General features: G+C 44.1%; 1 protein-coding gene across 1 annotated transcript in view; it reads right to left on the bottom strand.

Annotated features, from left to right (window-relative positions):
* Positions 1-18,399, bottom strand: part of ABCC4 (ATP binding cassette subfamily C member 4 (PEL blood group)) — a 1,378,868-nt gene that overhangs the window by 312,924 nt on the left and 1,047,545 nt on the right. Inside the window, exon 24 of the mRNA XM_069205134.1 lies at positions 779-879. Coding sequence (XP_069061235.1) covers positions 779-879 — 101 coding nt within the window. The remainder of the gene's footprint in view (positions 1-778; positions 880-18,399) is intronic.

The raw sequence follows: 18,399 nt of genomic DNA, 5'->3' as shown, positions 1-18,399 counted from the left end.
CATTAGACTTTTACGATTCTGGGGCTCGACACCAATATCTTCACATAGGTTCGATACTGGAGGATGGGACAGCCAGCAGAAAGCAACTCACTGAGTCGGTTAGGGACACTGCTGACCTATCTCCAGATCCCTCCAACCACTTAGCCTACTGTCCAGCTTCCTGGCCTCTCCCGTCCTGCCAAGGCAGATGAATGGTGCCATGCTTTGCTTTCTAATAAATCAAAAGAAATAATACTTCTTCCTTTTGGTGCATACATAAGTACATAAACATACCCAAAATGTATCAAAATTAAAGCATGTTTGAAGTGTTTGAAGGACAGCAGTCTGGTGCAGTGGCGTAGCGTGGGTGGTGCAGGGGGGGCCGGCCGCACCGGGCGCAACATCTTGGAAGAGACTAAATCCACAGGTTAGGGGGCGCAAATTACTTGCCTTGCCCCGGGTTAGGGGGTGCAAATTACTTGCCTTGCCCCGGGTGCTGACAACCCACGCTACGCCACTGGTCTGGTGGGGCGTGTTATAGTATGTGGAAACTCACCTCATGAGCACGTTTTCATTCTTCACCGTTTTGAACAAAGGGAAGACAACTAAAAACAAGTCACACACATTGAGGATGATTTGAGAAACATGCTTAGTAGAGTACCAACACCATTACATTCGTTCTGAAAGACTAATTAAGCGCAATGCAAAACAGCAGCCATAATGTTTACAATTACGTTTACTTTAATGCTATTAGCCAGTGAGAATTCTAAAACATGAAACATTTACACATAAATGTTACCAGATTTTCAACTTCCGCAGTCTGCCTCACTCCCCACTGGAAGGTCCCCATTAGAGTGACAGCATACGACAACGCCAGGCCGACCTGCCCAGCATCCAGGCCTGCAAAGTGAGAACAAACATTTGGAATTCCAGAGTGAAAACATTTAGTCGTGCGGTCTGGTCTGTCTCAACCAAAATATCTGTTTTAGTGAGTCTGCAATCTACCTTTTCAGCGAACAAAACCCATCTGTCACTTCTGAAGCTATTCTTTCGGTATGATGGGGATTACGTGTTCTCTGTTGTTTTCATTTCTGAGGGGCTTTTGTTTTCACTAATAGTTGAGAGGAAAAACATAAATCTTTAGCACTGCCCTCCTCTAAAGCTAGCTCAAATCAAAAAATTATGGAAGTGAAAAATACCAGTGAAACAGCGGAACAGGGTCATTTCTCAACCGACGATGCACTTAATACGAGACCAAACGGGTCCGTCAAGACCCGGACGGTAGTGTAGTAGAGCAGTAAAAATGTCCGGCAAAAACACGTTCCGGGCATTACTTTCCTCTGCGCAGCTTTAAAATGATTGCACTAATCACCAGAAGGAGTGATGGCAATAATGCACACCTGCCAGGAATATTCACAAATGTCCAGTGTAGCATTTTCCAGACAGCTTCTAAATACTGTGTAAATGGATTGCGGCAAAGGTTAATGCACGCGGTAGGAATTTCGAATGCCGACAACCTGCCTCTGCCGCAAGTGTCTGTTACAAGAAGTAAACCAAAATACATTAGTATTTTATACACCCTTTCATGTATATGGAAGGGTTGTGGTAAGATTGTCAAGAAGTACCTACTCCCTGAAAGCGAGAATACCCCTCGGTACTCCACTGTAGGATATTTTATCTCTGCAGCGAAAGTTTAGAAACGCTTTCAGCAACTTTATACCACTGTCCACCTAAAGTCACATATGGAAACATTTTGTAGTTTTTTTCTGAAGACTTTGCCACTTGATTTTAACAGTTGGGTTTTTAAGATCCATTTATTGTTCATTATTATTAAGGATCTTAAATTGGTTGAAACATGGAGAGGCAATAATGTACATGACAGTCCAATTTCATTCACGTATGCATTCGAAATTTCCAATATTACTGCTTAGGGAAGACAGAAGGAGGGAAACATTAAGAAATATTGAAGAAAATGAGACTTCTGCTTGACGGGAGTAATATTGCTCAGATCATTTAAGCACAATAACATTATTTTTCGTTGTTCATATATTTTCAATAGAAAGGTCTTTTGATTCTGAGATTCTCAGTGGGACTCAGGTACACTCGTTTTGAAGTCTTCTACAACCAATACACTAAAATCGACTGGCTTTAATAAGGAAACTCATTATCACACAACTTTCATGTTGTTTGTAATTATTATATGTATAAAAGCTGAAGATGGGGCTAATGAATGCAATTTGAGCAGCGTAATTGATGCTGCACCTGTAGTGTTATACAGAAGTAATAAAGAATTGCAACCAACATCATATTTTTGTGCCTTAACATTATTAATGTAGAGAAAAACATAAAAACGTATTATTGAAAGTCTATTCCCTGTGGAAGTTAGAGTATATATATATATATATATCCATATATATATATTTTCACTGAAAAAAGCAAAGGTTACAGGGTCGTTATAGTTAGGTTGATGTTTTACCTATACAAAACCATAGAAATTCAGCAGTTATAGTTATACTTATGCTAAGAAACTATAACTCGTGGCCTAAAGTTACTTTCCGGCACGAGTTACAGTTTCTTTAGATAAGTATAACTATATGTATAACTATAACTGATGGATTTCTATGGTTTTGTATGGGTAAAACGTCAACCTGCCTATAAAGTCCCTGTAACCTTTGTTTTTTAAGTGAATTTTTATCTGTTTTTTTAACGCACACTTTAATAATTGTGTCAGGTTACGGCAAGCCAATCAGGATCTTGCTTTTCCCCAGGATCCGAGGAGGATCCTTGAATCTGCGGATCGGCCAGAAAAAAGTGAATTTTTTTTGCCCATGAGGGGACACTAAGGGACCCCTCCATGTGTCCTATGGGTTCAGGATACCTGCATCCTGACCCCTTATATGTTTTTACACTGTGCTCCCCCCCCCCCCCCCCCTGGCAAAACGAGAAACAAAATGGCAGGTGCAACTTTTCTGTCAGGTTGCGGCCAGCCAATCAGGGCTTTGCTTGTCCTCCGAATTTGAGGAGGCTCTGCGTCCCTATATTTACAAATTTAGTTTTCATTTAATAATTAGAAAACTACTGAACAGATTTACACCAAAAAAACAAAAAGAGCACTTTTTGGAACCCCCCCCCCCCCCTTTTCTCTGTTCCTGCTTGACGGATCATCCCAAAACTTTTTAGACAGCAGCTGACGTGAGCATGAAAGTTTTTTGGAACATTCTGTGAAGATTCCTCAAATGGGGCTAAAGTTATTAGCAAAACAAAAAACGTTTTTTCTATAGAAACTAGGTCTAACTATAACTACCTAGTGGCTACCGCCACTAGGTAATGTATATATATATATATATATATATATATATATATATATATATATATATATATATATATATATAGGACAGAAAAACTGTTGTCAATGTGTGGTGTGCTGGATTTGGGCCTGAATAAATACGGATGTATCCTGAACACTGAGGGCGTCGTCAATTGAGGTCACAGTTATATATATCGCCAAAAGTCAACCGAAATGTGCAAACTATTACGCATCGGTCATAGGCAGGTTCCGGAGGCCCCAAATATTCAAAAATACTTCCTCAATGATAAGGAAATGCCAGGACACCTTCACGATGCTGAAAATCATTTAATCAGGAAAATGTTTTCCCTCTTTTTCCTGATTAAAAGATTTTCAGCATCGTGAAGGCGTCCTGGCATTTCCTTATCATTGAGGAAGTATTTCTGAATATATAAATATATCTATATATCTCATTCACACTCACACTTGTATTTTGAAATGTTGCATTAATTGAAAAGCACATTACGTATGTAATCATGAAATCATTTATTCACGTTTTGCATTTATTCTGACAAGACAATGATTTATTAAGTTGGCTTAACTAGGCCCTTCGTTTTAACATGAGATACTTTGAAGCTTCATGCTAACACTGGTCCAATCCAATCTGCTTTACAGTGTGCAGCTTATCAACCGGTTGGGGGGAGGGGTATCTGTATTGCTGTGACTGTAATTTCTGTATGCCTTATGCTATTGATGCTATTTATGCTATTGAGGTTGAATTTATTCCAGCGTTTCAGCTTGCTGGTTCTGATACTGAACCTTTACAATTTGATCTTGATTTGCACATATATTGGAGTGATTACTAATTTGTAATACACCAACTACACATTCTGTATATATCGGCTGAATCTTGTCAACTCTATTTATTGATTGAATCCTGTCAACATTTGTGAAGATTGTTTTTAGCAGAATTTTTGATATTTATTCATCATAATATGTGACTAAAAAATTGTTTCTGGTTAAAACATCTGTATATTTTTCAATATTATTTTTTGGATTGTAAGATAATCAATGTATGTTGTTATGGATGCATGTCTGTGTTTAATAAATGATGTACTTGACTTAAGTAGCCACATACCCATTTCTATTTTTGTATAAAAGCAATTTATAAATGGACAATTTGATGACATGAATAGTTGATTTAAAACTGATCTTGTTAAAATTTAGGAATCTATATACATGAGTGCTCCGCTATTTGTTTTGTTTAGTATACAAATAACTGGTTTAAATGCTTTTTATCCAAGTGTATGTGCTTTGGCAACAGGCACATGTTTAGTGTTTGAGCACCGGATATTCACACATTCACACTAATAGGAATGTGCAGCTAAAATATGGTCATTGTTGGCTTAACTTGCAACATTCTGTATTGATTTCTGGTCCTCATTGTGTGGTCAAATGGTCTTTACGAGCTTGAAATTGTGAATCTGCTGCTAACTCCTCTGCCCTCCCAGTCTACTTCAAGGTCCGTCGGAGGGAGACCGTGTCCGCTTCCATGCAAGCTCTCTTGCAATCAATATCGTTTATGACTCAAAACTAGACTTTTATGTGGAGACACTTGAGCAGGGATGATTTCAAAGTCAGCTTTTTAGACTGGATCAACATGATTTATCAACAACCTTTTATTCAGATTCAGAAGTTTGAATATAGGCATGGTCTTGATACCATATAAGTAATTATTGTGTCCACTGTTTTTAATTTTCACAATGTAATCAACAGCATAGATGGCATAAGTACCTGTCAATATTAAGGGGAAATAGAGCTATTGCTACAAACTGATAGCTTAATGATATTGTGACTAGATCATTATTGATATTTGCATTCAATTTCCTTCTACATTTTGAACTATGCCACAAGCTGAGGAATTGTAGAGGGAAGACTGAAACAATAGTTAAAAGAACGAGGTAATAATTATCATAATATGGATATCTATTGGGGAGTCACCATACAATGAACTAGACAACTGTCCTCAAGTGTAATATAGATATATTATTTGAGATCAAAGGTGATTTAAATACCTTCTTGATTTTTATTTTGCATTACGACAGGGGCAGACAATCAGGAGAATGGTTTTGCCATATCTTATCCATATGTCTACACATCCTGTATCTATTTAGCATGAACTCCTTTTTTATGCATGATCGGGTGGAGTTAGATATCATTTAATAAAGAGAAAATGCTTTAAACAAAAGCAACTCAACATAGTCTACAACATGGAGGTTACTGGATACGCTCCAGTGTCTCTGCTTGTTGTTTGTGAACATTCCACGGAAGGGCTGCCAATAGGTCAGGTTATCTTAAGTTTACAATTAAATATTAGGGCTTTTGAATTAGAGCACCCAGTTCAAATTAGTAATTAATATTTTGACATTTATTGAGGCTAAGCCACAAACTCTATAATTAGTCTTGTACTAAATGGCCTACTTAGGTCTGCTGGAAATACAAAATACAGCAAGTCAAACTGTTCCTCAATCAAATGCAGTGTTAAAAAGTGGTTTATTATTAAGGGCAGTTAGGTACACACACTTAGTAATACGGCCATAATCACACATAATGTCCAGTCAAGATCTCAATAAAATAATGCTTACTCCACCCTTGGTGGCTTGACTCACAAGCAGGCAGGCTTTACTTTGGGAGACAGGTGTGTAAAGTATTTAATATTAACAAAATAATAAATAGGTAAGACACAACACACAACACAAATCCAACACCAATTTATAAACATAGGAAATATTTCTATCTTTATAATGACACCAACACAATACAAATCCAACTTAGGGAAAAGGAGGTATGATTTAAAAAAAGTAAAATTAACACTTAAAAGGTTAAAAAAAGGTTGAGCTGGACCAGGACAAAGTCAAAAGTTCTGGCCGTCCGCAATGTAATAATTTTACACTTACTTCCAGAAGTGTTTCTTGATGCAGGAAAGAGGTCCACAGCGCCAGCCAAGGGTTTGGAAGCTCTGGATTGCTTCTTGGGGTCTGGGACTACAACTCCCACTGTGCACCTGGTCAATCCAAGTAAAATCCAGGTGAAGCTTGTCAGCTGGAGTTGTCCTTGTTGATGTTGCAGGTAGGCCTTCCAGCACTTTTCTACCTGTTGCTGATCTGGAAGTCTAGTCCTTATCGTTCAAGACAGACAAAGTCCTTTTGTTGTGAAGCCTTGTGAGTGCAGCAGGTGCAGTCCTTATGAATGCAGTTCTCTCTTGAGCAGTCCAAGGGTCCAGCATGGCAGTCCTTCTTCTCCAGTTGTTTCTTTTGAGCCTTTGGGGTTCCTAGGACCAATGTAAGGTTCCAGAATCTCTGAGGTGCCCCTAGGGAAGTCAGGACTACCATTCCCACAATGCACCTGGTCAAATCCTCAAAAGTCCACTGAACGCTGTTGAGCTGAGCTCTTCTGACAGGAGTTGATGCAGGTGACTTTGCCAGCTCCTTTATACCTGTTGCTTACAGGGAGTCCACTCCTGAACCCTTTAGAAGCCAAGCAAAGTTCTCTTTTGTGAAGCCCAGAGTGTGTAGCAGGTGCAGTCCTTGCGTGTGCAGTCCCTCTTGGTGTAGGCCAGGGATTCAGCAGGGCAGTCCTTCTTCTTGTTAGTTCTAGGCAGGGATCCGAGTTGCTTGGCAGCTCTCCAAAATGTATCCATGCTTTTGGGATGACTAATAGGGTGGCATCCCTGACAAATGGGGTGCAGGGTGCCACCTTCTGTGATGACCACTTCCTGCAAAGTGTGCCATATTTAAATCCCAGAAAGCACTGGTTCTCAAAAATTAAAGATAGAGAAAATCTCTCCTGCAGGGTCAGGTCTGGTTAAATTTCCCTAACACTCCCCTTTCAGCCCCCTCTGCTAATTAATTACAGGGGCTTCCATTTGGCTGGGGGTGCAGGCAATGGGGGGGGGGTTACTTGTTTCTGCCCCAACTGTCTTTCCCTCCTTTGAAGGCCAGTTTGGCCACCCAGCCCCCTTCCAGCTCGAGCATCTGCCACTGCAGTTCTGCTCCCATCAGATGCTTCCTTTGTCTCAGCGCAGGTCACTTCACAGCTCATTAAGGCAGCTTTGGTCAGCCTGCCAGAGGCTGACCAAGCAGGAAAGTCTGCTACAGAGCTGATTTTAGGTAACTTTTAGACAGAGTTCTAAAACTCATTCCCTGTAATAGCATAATAAAGCTAACATTGGCAAATTGTTGGATTTATTCTAAATATTAATGACACCTTGAATGACATTTTTAACTCACTCCTATCAAAAGTAAGACTTTAGTATTTGAAAATAAAGCCATCCCATGTTAGCCTATGAAGCTAATGCACTACGATGGGGAAAAGGAAATTGACAGTTTTACCCTCACCAGAGCTTATGAAACAACTTTCATAATTCCCCTGCTTATAATTACACTGCACCCTACCCTTGCGGCAATTATGGTAGACCTTTGGGGTGACATATGTAAAAATAAGGTAGTTTAAGACTTTGGAAGTACTTTTAATTCCAAAGTCGAATTTGAGCATAATTTTATTTTAAAAGCAGCTAGCAAGGCAGGGCAGACTTTACAATGACACCAGACACCACAACAGTGCATCCATAAGTGCCTTAACTTCACTGGGGTCCCTAAACCTAAACCTACCTGCCCTGCCATTTACTAGGAACTTACAGGTAGGCTGTCAGTACCAATTGTAATTATACCTAATTAGCATATACCTGTTTAATCAGACCGCTGGCCCAGGGCACAATTAGAGTCAGAAAACAGCAGTACCAGTCACAAAATGAGGGCATAAAGTGAGTGGACATCTGCAAAAAGCCCTGTTTTCTCGCACAAATCTCTTCCCGAGTCAACCCCCAGCCAACATGCCCAGGAGACTCAGCCCAACCATCAGATAGTTTTCCTGTCTGGTCAGGCGAGGAGGACTGTGAAGAAAACTAGATGTACCATTGCGATGCCTACTATGCCTGACTTCCCCCTGTCAGAGTGACTCCCTCTGGGCAGCTTACCCATCTCAACAATAATTGGACCCCTTTCAAATTGAAACTTCACTCCAGGGGTGTCTTTTTCCTCCCCCTCTGTCATTTTGAGTAGCAATGTGCCCATACCTTCTACCATTACTTTTCTAGGGCAACACCGAGCTTACCCAGAGAGGTCACTCCGCACTTGAGTAACCCCACGATGAACAACAGGGTCAAGAGGCCTAACTTGCTTTTGGATCCGAGGTCTGCCTTGTATGCCAAGTACAGTGCTACCATGAAGGCCAACACCCAGCAGAGGCCACTGACAGCTGTCAGATTCCAGGACCACACCCTAGGCTCTCCACTGACAAGTGGGTGAGTTGCTTTAGGGGCCACTGTGGGCTCTTGGAACCTCTCTTGCTGTTTAGAGTGGGGAGCTACCACATCCTGTGGCAGACACCCTTCTTTCACTCTCCCTTCTGTCAGTGCAGGGGTGACACAGTGCTGCTCAACAGCTATCTGACTGCTCAGGACTTTCTTGTGGTCAGGTGAAGACTTACCAATGCCAACTCTGGGCTTCCCCCTTACTGGGTCAGAAGGCCCTTGGCTCACCGGACCTCTCTCTAAGAGTGGTTTACTTTTCCTCTTCTTTTTCCCTTTCTTTTGGTACCCCTAACTTCTAACAGTAGGTGCTGGCTCCCCAAGATCTTTGGAGTGGGAGGGCCCCTGGGCGATAACCCCATCTGGGATCAGACCAACCTCTGGGAGGTCACTGCCTAGGATACAATCTAAGGGAAGGTCAGCACTAACTGCCACCTTATACCAACCAAGGTAGGTACCCTCCCTCTCCAGGGGAACTATGGCTATAGGTTTGGTTATGACCTCACCTGTGGCTACCCTCACTCTCTTGTTTTCTCCTGGTACATACATGTCTGGGGACATCAAGCTGTCACTCACTATAGTGTAACTTGCATATGTGTCTCTCAGACGAGTGGTAGGGATCCCATTCACCTGAATGGGGTGGAAGTGCTTACTCCCACCTGTAATGCTATTTGTATTTGACCATCGACTCCATTTTGACCACGACTCCATTTTGTGCTTAGCTCCAGGTGCCATCACAACGGCGGTGCAGCATTTTTCCACACAGAGCTTGTTTTCCACACTGAACGTGTTTTCGCATTTCTTACCAGAGCAGGGAACATATCGTAGGGGATATGGAGGTGATAAGGTGAGAATGTTTTCAGCAGAGAAAGGTACAGCTCTGTCTCAGGAATGCAAACTACGGCCTGGCCAATTCTTTTGCGTGTTTGCGACACAGACCAAGTACAGCCAGCATTTGAAGTCAATAACCGAAGGGAGGGGGAGGTTACTAGAATCTTCCTCTTGAGTTAATTTAAGGTATATAAAGCAGGGAAAACTTAGCACTGACACAGAGGAGTTGGTTTTGGGAGTGGATGCACTGTGCAATAAGATGCCATTCGGAAAGTTCTCCTGTCTCAGCCTTTCAGGGTTACCCGGCTTGATGCTGGCTAGGATAGTGATGGATTCGACCCCCATGGTGGTGCATTCTAACGTTTAATTATTTAGCTTATATACATGTTTATGCTTTGCTGATGCACTGCACAGTTCTTTTTCTGCAATTATGCTTGCAAATACACGTGTTCTAATCTATTGATTAAATGCGTATTTTCATTTATTATTGTACTTTTATTTGATATCTGAGAAGTGCCTTAATAAATTCATTACTCAAACTAAGAGTGCTGCATTCCTTGACATTGTTTCCTCTTTGTTTAAAGCAGAGCAGAACAATTTGGCGTAGTCGGTAGGATACGAAGTAAAAGATTTAAAATGTGTATAATGTTTGGCAAAAAGTCAAAGGCAATTTCTCAGATGCCAAATGAAATAACGGGGTGGGAGAAAGCATCCTGTGATGTACTTGCAAATGAATGGGCATGTAGTGTGGGGTTAAGTGAGAATTGGGTCATATGTCTTTTGGATGCTGAATCAACAAAAGTAGTAACTTGTTCGCAAAAAGTGCCAGTATTAGTACAAGAAGCGCAGGGGGAGAATTAATAAAAAGAAGGTTAATTTAGCCATTGCTAAAGTAGGGCTAGACTGACATCCAGACGCTTGGGATGCAAATATTTGTGATTCCACAGATTTTTCAGATTCTAGCAAAGAGCTTATTAAAAATAGTGGTGCTCAGAGCGAAGCAGATGAACAAAAAATGATTCATACGCAGCCCATACACAGACAAAAGTTACAGCATAGACCTCAATACCCTGGGGGGCAGCTATGGACTCTCTAGACGATTATATACAACAGGAGATAAATTATATCATAGACAGATTTAGGCAGAGATCTGGGGAAACACTGCTTTCATGGATGGTGCGAATATTTGACACAGGAGCTTCGGGAGTGGTAAGATTTAGGAGACACTCTGAAGTTTTGCATACTTAGCACTGATCCCACTGTACAGGAGCAGTGTAGGGGCTACCAGGGTAACCAACAGATCAGCCTACTGCAACTAGCAGTCATGGAGTGTAACCATAAGTATCCTATAGAGTCAGGCTGGCCACAAAATGACAAGCCCTGGTATACATTAAGACATGCAATGCAGAGAATTAAGGAGGAGGGAATGAAAACTGCTATTTTCCTGGTGATGTTCACCATCTGTTAGAAGGACCTCTCTCTGAATCAGTGCAAAACAAATAATTTGCTTAGCTCCTCCAGCCTACAAACATGGAATAATGACCCTATTAATCATTCAGACAGGTAATCCCTTGAAAAATGTGTTGGAGGCAGTTCATGAGTTAGGAGACCTTAGAGAATGAATGAAACCCAAGGGAGCCTCAAGGTCTGAGAGTCGCACAGATAATAACAGAGTATCTAGGAGAGATATGTTTATGGCATCGTTGAAGGAACAGAGAACAGATAGATGGGATAGATACCAAGAGTCTGTGGGAGATGTATCGCAAGAAAGGACTGGACAGAAAGGCAGGGAGCAGAAGGGGGAAAAAGCAGGATAACAAACAGATGAATCAGGGCAAGTCACAGATGTAGGAGGAAGGAAACGAGAGGCAGAAAATGTCTCTCCAAGGGGGAAGGGGGAGTAAGATTTGGACACTGATAGGTTAATTGCTGAGAACCGGGAAGGAGAGGAATCGCCTTGAGAGCATATATCCAGACTTGCCATGAGCAAAAGTTGACAGGTTTAACCCCCTAGGTGCCGTGGACGTAACGGATACGTCCTCGGCAGCACCACTCGGGTGCCGAGGACGTAACCGATACGTCCTGCACCCGGCTGATGGGGGGAGCACCAGCGTTCCCCCCGTGGGCCTCCCACGCCCCTCCCCTGGGCAGGGATGGAAGGGGAATCGCTTCCCCTTACACCCCGCCCACCCAGTGACGTCTGATGAAGTCAGCGCGCATAGAGAACACACATGTTCATGTCCTGCTTTTTACCTACATAGCACCCTGCCCTATCGGCTACCTAGCGCCTACCTTAGGGGTGACTTATATGTACGAAAAGGGGAGTTTAAGGCTTGGCAATTACTAGTAAATGCCAAGTCTAAGTGGCAGTGAAACTGCACAAACAGGCCTTGCAGTGGCAAGCCTGAGACATGGTTAAGGGGCTACTTATGTGGGTGGCACAATCAGTGCGGCAGGCCCACTAGTAGCATTTAATCTACAGGCCCTGGGCACATGTAGTGGACTTTTATTAGGGACTTATAGGTAAATTAAATATGCCAATTGGGTATGAGTCAATGTCACCATGTTTTAGGGAGAGAGCATATGCACTTTAGTACTGATTAGGAGTGGTAAAGTGCGCAGAGTCCTAAAGCCAGCAAAAAGGAGGTCAGAAAAAGAGGAGAAGGAAGGCAAAAAGTTTGGGGGTGACCCTGCAGAAAACCATTTCCAAAGGTACATGTTTAAGAGACTGAAGACAGCAAAGCCGGATTGTGTGAATAAGTGAGGTGTTTATTGACAAAATTTACAAGATGAGTTATGTGAATATTATGTGAAGAAGTTATGTAAAATGTGCAGTCTGCGGTGTATCTCAGCAGCTGTGTTGCAGTCTCCCCCCTCATTTTCTTCTCCACCATCCTCCTCCTCAGGCAGGTCATCAACCTGCTCATATAATGGTACGTTCATCCGTACACATATGTTGTGCAGGATAGCACAAGTCATTATGATCTTGCAGACCATTTGTGGGGCATTTAGGAGGCTGTTTCCTGTGATATCCAGGCACCTGAATCTGGACTTCAGGGTGCCAAATGTCCTCTCCACAATGGTGCGTGTCCTCCGATATCCCTCATTATATGCACGCTCTGCTGCTGTGCTTGGGTTGTGAAATGGGGTCATTATCCATGGCTGTATGCCATAACCCTGATCCGCTGCAAAAGATTACAGGAGTCATTTATTATTAGGGCTTGCAACAGGTATGTCATGTAGTATGGCAGTTGATATCGAGAGGTGGTTGTGGCTCCTATGTATTTGTGGTTTGGTGTGAGTTCCTATCCTTGTGTGATCTTTCCTCAGCACTAGGTTGTTGGACATGACAATCTTGTGTTTGGGTTAAGGACCTGGTACATATGATTTGGATTCCACACTGATAATCATTATGTATGTACCATGCGTTGTGTAGTGCACCTTTGTATCAGTGTGCTATCACTAGAGGGGACATGACACATGACACATCCTCACAACATAATGGGGTCAGATGTGGTGGCAGCATTGTAGCACTACAGTGCCTGGACAACCCATCCCTTTTGACTTGTCATTACAGATGAGGCGTGACACTTAGGGCCTTTGAAATTGGTTAGTGAGAATGCACTACATGTCTCCAAAATTGGCTGCTGTGTCCTGCAACATTTCAATGATGCAAGGATGCCCCATGTGTGACGTGTTACTTGGCCACCCTTTGTTGTCCCCTGCGCCAGTTGCTCATGTGTAGCTATGCACCAACCAATTTAAAATGTGGCTTCAAGTAATGATGAAATGGTCATCTGCCAAGATGTACATACAGTGCAGGCCATCACTATGGAACTGTGGGCTATTAAATTGTTCCCTTGGTGTTCCTGAGTGGCAGCTAATGTTTGTGTCAGCCATGAGGTATCCAAAGGTGTGTATCCCATTGTCACAGGATGATCAACATAACTAGCAGTGTCTCTCCTATCTTCCAAAACATTAATGTGCATTTCTACTGTCGACACATGCACAGTGCAGGCTATGGGGTGCAGCTCAACTACTTAGCAAAAGTGTCCCTTGGCACCGTGCATGTGAGGTCAGTGATGTCCTGTTTTCTCCTATTGGTTCCACTATGACATCCATGATCTGCACTGTCTGACTGTGCCTCTGCACCCTGTTAGGTCATTTCTTGTATCTGGTACAGACATGACGGTGTTGTGAGTCAGTGAATGTTGCATGTGAGGTTGCACTACAGTAAGTGTGGTTCCACTTCTCACACATCTGGCACATGGTATGTGATGGGCAGTGATCTTGTATTCCTATGTGTGTGAGCCAATGCGTCAGCCAGATGTCTCTGCATACTGCAGGTAAGTTAGGTATGTGTTGATGAGATGCAGTTAATATAGGCGCATGTTGTGTGGTGTTTGATATTTGTTCTGGCAGTGATTTGCACAGCATGACTTCAGGCATCTGTGCCTATTTGGAAGTTACATGACATGGGCATGGTGTATGCCTTTGACATGTCTGTGCTATTGTTTGTTTGGTGTAGTGTGTGATGTGTACATAGTGGGCAACCTGAGGGCACTTGTGGTGGTCTGTGTAGTTCTGCTGTTATCAAAGGGTACATGCCTACACCTGTCCTTCTTGTGGTGTGCCTGTCAAGTTGTGGGTGTGTTACGTACATGTGGGGGTATGTATTTGTGTTGTGCTCTGATTGTGCTGTACTGCAGCATGGTTCATATGTGTTATCACCTGCACATGTGTGTAGCGCTGGCCATATGTTACTGTAGTGCTGTATGTCTTGTGTGTCCGACAGGGTTGGGGTGTTGTGTGTACATTAATAGATTTGTTGACTTACCCACAAGTAGGCCATTTCCAAATTGGCCATCCTGGAATTGTTCATTGATCGTGCTGTGCCGGAATATGTAGCATCATGGACACTCCCAGGATACTTGGCCAAAATGTTTATGAATAATTTGCGATGGTCCTCTATGCCCTGCACATTAATGGAATGCATGTGCTTGAGATTCCGGTATAAGTGCAGGTGGTACGAGCCGGACATGGGTGCAGTCAAATGCACCTAGCACATGCGGGAAGCCATGGATTTGATAGAACCCCTGTTTGTTCTCCTTTTGCTTTTGCCGGGTGTTGGGGAAGCTGATGTGGCGGGGTGTCAGGGAAATGATGACATCTAACACCTTTGGCAGGAATGCAGAGAACAACAGCTGTGAGACACCAGCAACCATTGCACCTGTTGTTTGAAATGAGCCACTTGCCAGCATGTGCAGGACAGCAAGCAGCTTTGTAATAGGTGGTTGTAGGAAAGTACCATCTTGCCTGGCATGTTACCCCCATATTTCACTGTATGTATGTTGTTTTAGTCCATGTGTCACTGGGACCCTGCCAGGCAGGGCCCCAGTGCTCATAGTATGTGCCCTGTATGTGTTCCCTGTGTGATGCCTAACTGTCTCACTGAGGCTCTGCTAACCAGAACCTCAGTGGTTATGCTCTCTCTGCTTTACAAATTTGTCACTAACAGGCTAGTGACTAAATTTACCAATTCACATTGGCATATTGGTACACCCGTATAATTCCCTTGTATATGGTACTGAGGTACCCAGGGTATTGGGGTTCCAGGAGATCCCTATGGGCTGCAGCATTTCTTTTGCCACCCATAGGGAGCTCTGACAATTCTTACACAGGCCTGCCACTGCAGCCTGCATGAAATAACGTCCACGTTATTTCACAGCCATTTACCACTGCACATAAGTAACTTATAAGTCACCTATATATCTAACCTTCACCTGGTGAAGGTTGGCTGCAAAGTTACTTAGTGTGTGGGCACCCTGGCACTAGCCAAGGTGTCCCCACATCGTTCAGGGCAAATTCCCCGGACTTTGTGAGTGCGGGGACACCATTACACGCGTGCACTATACATAGGTCACTACCTATGTGTAGCGTCACAATGGTAACTCCGGACATAGCCATGTAACATGTCTAAGATCATAGAATTGTCACCCCAATACCATTCTGGTATTGGGGGGACAATTCCATGATCCCCCGGGTCTCTAGCACAGAACCCGGGTACTGCCAAACTGCCTTTCTGGGGTCTCCACTGCAGCTGCTGCTGCTGCCAACCCCTCAGACAGGTTTCTGCCCTCCTGGGGTCCAGACAGCCCTGGCCCAGGAAGGCAGAACAAAGGATTTCCTCTGAGAGAGGGTGTTACACCCTCTCCCTTTGGAAATAGGTGTGAAGGGCTGGGGAGGAGTAGCCTCCCCCAGACTCTGGAAACGCTTTGATGGGCACAGATGGTGCCCATCTCTGCATAAGCCAGTCTACACCGGTTCAGGGATCCCCCAGCCCTGCTCTGGCACGAAACTGGACAAATGAAAGGGGAGTGACCACTCCCCTGACCAGTACCTCCCAGGGGAGGTGCCCAGAGCTCCTCCAGTGTGTCCCAGACCTCTGCCATCTTGGAAACAGAGGTGTTGGGGGCACACTGGACTGCTCTGAGTGGCCAGTGCCAGCAGGTGATGTCAGAGGCTCCTTCTGATAGGCTCTTACCTCTCTTGGTAGCCAAACCTCCTTTTCTGGCTATTTAGGGTCTCTGCTTTGGGGAATTCTTCAGATAACGAATGCAAGAGCTCACCAGAGTTCCTCTGCATCTCCCTCTTCACCTTCTACCAAGGATCGACCGCTGACTGCTCCAGGACGCCTGCAAAACCGCAACAAAGCAGCAAGACGACTACCAGCAACATTGTAGCACCTAATCCTGCCGGCTTTCTCGACTGTTTCCTGGTGGTGCATGCTCTGGGGGTAGCCTGCCTTCACCCTACACCAGAAGCTCTGAAGAAATCTCCAGTGGGTCGACGGAATCTTCCCCCTGCTAACGCAGGCACCAAAAGACTGCATCACTGGGTCCCCTCTCATCCTGAAGAGCGTGGTCCCTGGAACACAGCAACTCTGTCCAAGTGACTCCCACAGTCCAGTGACTCTTCAGTCCAAGTTTGGTGAAGGTAAGTCCTTGTCTCCCCATGCTAGACTGTAAAGCTGTGTACCGCGTGATTTGCAGCTGCTCCGGCTCCTGTGCACTCTTCCAGGATTTCCTTCGTGCACAGCCAAGCCTGGGTCCCCAGCACTCCCTCCTGCAGTACACAACCTTCTGAGTTGTCCTCCGGCGTCGTGGGACCCTTCTTTGTAACTTCACGTGGACTCCGGTTCACTCTTCTTCCAAGTGCCTGTTGGGGTACTTCTACGGGTGCTGCCTGCTTCTGTGAGGGCTCTCTGAGTTGCTAAGCGCCCCATCTGTCTCCTCCTCCAAAAGGCGACAATTGGTCCTTCCTGGTCCTCAGCAGCACCCAAAAACCTCTAACGCGACCCTTGCAGCTAGCAAGGCTTGTTTGCGGTATTTCTGCGTGGGAACACATCTGCAAGCTTCATCGCGACGTGGGACATCCATCTTCCAAAGGAGAAGTTCCTAGTCCTCTTCTTTCTTGCAGAACTCCAAGCTTCTTCCATCCGGAGGCAGCTTCCTTGCACCTTCATCTGGGGTTTCCTGGGCTCCTGCCCCCCCGGACACTGTCGCGACTATTGGACTTGGTCCCCTTGCCTTGCAGGTCCTGAGGTCCGGAGATCCATTGTCAGTGCACTGCTGGTGTTTGTTCTTCCTGCAGAATCCCCCTATCACGACTAGTGTGCTCTCTGGGGGTAGTAGGTGCACTTTACTCCTACTTTTCAGGGTCTTGGGGTAGGGTATTTTTCTAACCCTCACTGTTTTCTTACAGTCCCAGCGACCCTCTACAAGCTCACATAGGTCTGGGGTCCATTCGTGGTTCGCATTCCACTTTTGGAGTATATGGTTTGTGTTGCCCGTATACCCATGTGCTCCTATTGCAACCTATTGTAATTCTACACTGTTTGCATTACTTTTCTTGCTCTTACTTACCTGATTTTGGTTTGTGTACATATAACTTGTGTATATTACTTACCTTCTTACTGAGGGTACTCACTGAGATACTTGTGGCATATTGTCATAAAAATAAAGTACCTTTATTTTTAGTAACTCTGTGTATTGTGTTTTCTTATGATATTGTACATATGATATAAGTGGTATAGTAGGTGCTTTGCATGTCTCCTAGTTCAGCCTAAGCTGCTAGAAACACCACTTCTACACTAATAAGGGATAACTGGAACTGGCACAAGGTGTAAGTACCTTTAGTACCCACTACAGGCCAGGCCAGCCTCCTACAGAGGTATGTTGTGTGGGGTCTGCGGGCTGGCTGCAATTTGTGGCTCAATGTGTTGCAGCAGGTGTAGTATGGCTTGCCGGTTGAGTCTGTAAGTCCTAATAATGTCCAGGTCACTGAGGTCAAGGAGGGTTGTCCTGGTTCTGAAGACCCTCTCCTGCCTTCTGCGTTGCCTTTGTGGGCCGCGTTGTTGTGCTGGTGATTGCTGGAGTTGTTGCTGTCCTCTGCGCCATCTAGCAAGATGTATCAGTATCACCTCCTTCCTCTCCTGTAGGATGTAATGTTGCTTCTGTGTGTTCTGCTTAAGTAGTGGTGTGTTTGCCTTATCTTAACGCCTGACCCAGGCGTTAAAATTTTACGCAAATCGGTGTTAATGTCATTTTTTGGGTCTGCCTCCCATCCATGTGTCTTTTTTTGCCCGGGTGGCTAAATATGGCGCAAGGGTGTTTGAGTTAGTTTTTTGACAGGAACGCCTACCCTGCATCTCATTGACGCAAGGAGGTTTCACGCATCCGAAAAATTACGTTAACAGCAATATTTTGACGCTAGACAGGTCTAGCGTTAAAATATGAATATGGTGTTGATTTTGCCATGAATTAGCGTAAAAAAAAATATGCTAATTCAGCGCAAACAGAGTATAAATATGCCCTTCAGTTCTGTTTCTTTGGCCCTGAAGAAGAGAGTAGAGAGAATGAGGAGGTAGTGACTG

Source organism: Pleurodeles waltl, chromosome 8 (genome assembly GCF_031143425.1).
Source record: "Pleurodeles waltl isolate 20211129_DDA chromosome 8, aPleWal1.hap1.20221129, whole genome shotgun sequence".
Lineage (NCBI taxonomy): Eukaryota > Metazoa > Chordata > Amphibia > Caudata > Salamandridae > Pleurodeles > Pleurodeles waltl.
This window is presented reverse-complemented; position numbering and strand designations above follow the sequence as displayed.